The sequence below is a fragment of the Raphanus sativus genome, chromosome 4 (genome assembly GCF_000801105.2).
Source record: "Raphanus sativus cultivar WK10039 chromosome 4, ASM80110v3, whole genome shotgun sequence".
Taxonomy (NCBI): domain Eukaryota; kingdom Viridiplantae; phylum Streptophyta; class Magnoliopsida; order Brassicales; family Brassicaceae; genus Raphanus; species Raphanus sativus.
In genome coordinates this window covers 48974653-48979082 of record NC_079514.1, presented here as the reverse complement: position 1 = coordinate 48979082, position 4430 = coordinate 48974653, and the positions used below count along the sequence as shown (strand labels likewise).

General features: G+C 31.5%; 2 protein-coding genes across 2 annotated transcripts in view; one reads left to right on the top strand and one right to left on the bottom strand.

Moving 5' to 3' along the window:
- The window catches only part of LOC108851259 (uncharacterized), a 6694-nt gene extending 5363 nt beyond the window's left edge, over positions 1 to 1331 (bottom strand). Inside the window, exon 1 of the mRNA XM_057008392.1 lies at positions 1289 to 1331. Within this exon, the coding sequence (XP_056864372.1) occupies positions 1289 to 1331 (43 nt within the window). The remainder of the gene's footprint in view (positions 1 to 1288) is intronic.
- On the top strand, positions 1305 to 4096 carry LOC108830509 (F-box/LRR-repeat protein At3g60040-like). The gene is made up of 4 exons (XM_057009377.1): positions 1305 to 1859; positions 2464 to 3404; positions 3476 to 3625; positions 3715 to 4096. The coding sequence occupies exons 2-4, from the start codon at positions 2496 to 2498 to the stop codon at positions 3976 to 3978; spliced, it is 1323 nt and encodes a 440-aa protein (XP_056865357.1). The 5' UTR covers positions 1305 to 1859; positions 2464 to 2495; the 3' UTR covers positions 3979 to 4096.
- The last annotated feature ends 334 nt before the right edge of the window (positions 4097 to 4430 follow it).

The window sequence follows — 4430 nt, the reverse complement described above, 5'->3', positions numbered from 1 at the left end:
ATTTTAAAAGATACAAACTAAAAAGTTTTAGTTTATATTTTTTTTGCATTAGTTTTCTATATACCTTATTTAGTTGAGTCAAATATAAAAAAATTGAGAGTTCAATTTTTCAAAAAAAAATATTATAAAATTAATAATAGTATATAGAAACTAATTCAAAAAAATAAAAAATTAGTATGTTGCTTCATTTTAAAATAAATTAACAAAAACAGTAGATTAATATATGAATGGTATAATTATATCAAAATGCACTAAGTTATAATTTTTTAATATAATATTATCTACAAATAAAAAATTTATTATCAAACATATTATAAAATAATATATTTTACTCTGTATATAAATTATAAAACATAGAAAATATACTTGAAATTTTTTATAAAACCAACGGTTTATGAATTTACGTTGAACACAAGTTAAATCAAATCAAACCGTTAATGAATTTACCTCTTAAACTGTTTTTAACTGTCAACCAATGCTTGTCTTGATCTGGCTGGGAGTTTCTATAGGGTATAAGCGGGAAAAGAATATTTCATATCCAATATATTGTGATATGTTCAGTTTATATCTGACTTATACGGTCGTGTTAAAACATATCTGAATTTTCAAAAAATTCAAATAACATATATAATGTTTATTTTTGACCAAATCATAGAGAGTTGTCATGTCATCTAATTTTGCTGACATGGTTACTTCATCAGCTAATTTTGCTGACGAGGATGCCACATATATATTTTTGAAAAAAATAAAATAGTCGTTTTATAAAAATAATATTTTAGAAAATGTAAAATTTTATAAAACTATTATTTAATGAAATTAACAAACATTAAATTTTAATCTTATATAAGAGATATATTTGTAAATATTTAGATTATATCACAACTCCGATCTTATAAGAGTTATATATGTGTTGCAATGATTCAAATTCAATGTTAGTATTGCAGTTGTGTTATTCTCGATTAATCATGGTTGTGTTTATTTAAAAAAAACGATATATTAATAAATTCTTTAAATGTAAATAACATACCCATGATTAATCAAGATTAACACACTGCAACATTAGTATTGAATTTGAATAATTACAACACATACATAACTCTTAATTATAATGATGGTATTATGATATGATCAAAATATTTACAAATATATTTCCTATATAAGATTAAAATTTAATTGTTTAATTATTTTTTATTAATTTTACTAAATAATAAAAATGTATAAAATTTTACATTTTCTAAAAAAAATTTTATTAAATGACTATTTTATTTTATTTTCTTTTTAAATGTACATGTGTCATTCTTGTCAGTCAAATCAGTTGACGTAGCATTCATATTAGTAAAAAGGTAGATGACATAACAAAAAATTATGTGGTATAGACTAAATTTTTTTAGCAAATCATATTTCAAATTTATAAGAAACAAAGGAAAAATATCAAAAAATTTATCAAAAACCAATAAATATTAATTAAACAAAACAATCTGCGTAGTAGTAAAAATAATAAATTAACAAATTTGAACTGTCGTAAAACCTCTAGTGAAATAAATAAGAAAACCAAAGAAAACCAAACCTCTTCAATAAATAATGGAAGAGTGTACCAATCGTTGTCAAAAAAAAAGATAAATATGAATGAATTTACCTCATAAACCAAAGAAAACCAATCGTTGTCATAAAAAAAAAAGACCAATCAACCAGACCGCCAAGGAAAGGAGTATATAAGTGTCGACCAATCTCTGTCTCGATCTGGTTGGGGTTTCAATAGGGGTTTAAGCAATTGTCTCCTCTCCTCTCTGAGGAGCTTCTTCATTTGAAAATCTTCATACGAAGAACGACTTTGTCGAACGCTTCTTCGGACTCAAAAGGTAAGTTTGAAGGATATGAATTTTCCTTTTATGATTTCTCTGTGCTCGTTGGTGCATAGAAAGTGTTTGTGAAAGTGCCTCATAGATAGACATTGTTGTAGTTTCTCCGAGTTTTGACTCTTCCATCAGTTCTCAATTTAAAAAGATGGGGAAAAGCTTGAACCTTTAGCTTCTATGACTGCTCAAAATCTTTTCTACTTTGTGAAAAGTGGATCTTATGTATTGTGGAACTTGTCTGGTGATCTTTTATGGAACCTTCAGCCTTAAGTTTCTTATTTGGTTTTCTCTGCTTCTCTTTGCAAGCCTCAAAATGATGTTCTTTTAAGCTTCCACTAGATTATAGATAAGATTGAGGGGCTTGATGAAGCTGTTGTAGTTTGAACACTAATCAGCTTTCTGGTGTTACTCTAGCTCGAATCTTTCTATATTTCAGTTAAATGGGAAACCTTTAGCTTCTGTAACCGGAGGTCTGATGAAGCTGTTATTTTTTTCTTTCTGAAAGTATCTTATAGTTTATTCAGCTTTCATCGCCTAGTTGTGTGCTCAAATCTTTTGTAGCTACTTATAAAAGTCTGACCATTTTTTAGCTCACTTCATGTTTCAGGCACTTGTAAGGAAGATATTGGTTCTGTCAGTATGGATGCTAACAAGCTAGACACTTTCTCTAAAGATGCAATCAGCTGTCTGCCTCAAGAGGTTCTAGGCCACATCTTGTCCTCAGTTCCGACCAAACTTGCTGCTTCAACTTCTGTTCTATCCAAAAAATGGAGGAACGTGTTTGCTCTGGTTCACAATCTCGATTTCGATGATTCTGATCTGCTGCAACCTGAAGAATGGGAAGTGAAGCGGGAGATGTTCAAGAGTTTTGTGGATAGAACACTCGCTTTGCAAAGCGCTTCTCCTATCAAGAAGTTTTCTCTAAAACACCACATTCTCGAGGAAAGCGAGATGGCTTCTCATGTGGGCGGCTGGATACGTAATGCCGTAGAGCGTGGTGTTATGGAGATGAGCCTAATTTTGAAGTCTAACTGTCAACTCTCTCTGCCTTGTGCGCTCTTCACCAGCAAGACGCTGGTTAAGCTGACACTGGGATCACAACTGACTCTTGGGGATATTCCTCCAGGTGTTTCTCTTCCAGCGCTGAAGACCCTCTTCATCGACTCCGTCTTTTTCACTTTTGAAGATCTGTGTAATGTGTTTCTTCCTGGTTGTCCAGTACTCGAGGAGATGTCTGTACATCATGAGGACTACGAAGGAGTCCCGTTCTGCATATCGAGTCAGAGCATTAAGAAACTATCAGTTCACTACAACTTTGAGTCTGAGATTGATAGTATGCCCGGTATGTCATTTGAAGCTCCGAATCTCGTCTCCCTTGACTACTCAGATTATGCATTGGAAGAGTACCCACAAGTTGACTTGGAGTCCCTAGTTGAAGCTAGGTTGGATATTAAGTATTCTAAAATAATCAACAGGCCTGATTTAACTGGTCTCATTGATGGGATAAGCAATGTGGAGACCCTGCATCTTACTCCTGCTTCTGCTGATGTAAGTTTTTACTTGAGAGAACTCATAAAAAGCAGCTTGGACATTCTTGAACCATGTGTGTGATGTTTCAGGTGATTTCTCGATGTGTTAAACATGGACTAGTTCTACCTGTGTTCAAGAATCTGGTTAGCTTATCTTTTGGGAGTGGCATTAAACGAGACTGGAAAGTGCTTCCATACCTGATCAAGCGGTCTCCAAAGCTTGAAACTCTAATCATCCAGGTATGTTTTCACGTAATCAAAAACCCATCTAGAGGAGAGATAAAGAGATGTGAGTATAGTTATTGATCCTTTACTTGATACTTCTCCAGGGTCTGGATGGTTACGTTGGTGATGGTACCAAGCATCTACTCCATGTGAAGGTGTTGCATGTTCTCGGTTATGGAGGAACTGCTAATGAGCTGGAACACTTGAAGAGTTTTCTCGCGGGAGTTAATGAATGTCTCGAACTAGTTCAAGTGGAGTTTGCAGAAGGCGTTACAGTTGATGATGGCACGATGTTGCAAACCCATAGGGATCTGATGACGCAGCTTGTTGGAGTCAAGTGCAAGGCCCAAGTGACATTTTTCAAGTAGCCTATGATCAAATCTCTATAATATTATTTGAGAAGTCAGTTTCCTATGTGTCGCGCTCACGTTAACTCTCACGGTGGTTGATTACATTGATACTCTTAATGAATCAAAAATATAATATTAAATACTATAATTGATTTTTATTCAAATTTCCAAATAACATATATAATAAAAAAGGAAATATTTATAAAGGCTATAAAGTGAATTTAAAAACGAAAATATATGTATAAATAATATGATTTCATTAAAAAGGAAAGTTCACAAATAGTAATATTGCATTAAAAATATTTTTAAAATAATATAAAATATACTAATAAAATAATTTCTTTATATTTTTCAAAGTAACAGAAATAATTTTTATATATCTATCTATTTTTTAGATGATTACATAAAATAATTAAGTAACATAAACTGATATATTGACTAAATCATTTATAATTAGTATTATTGAAATG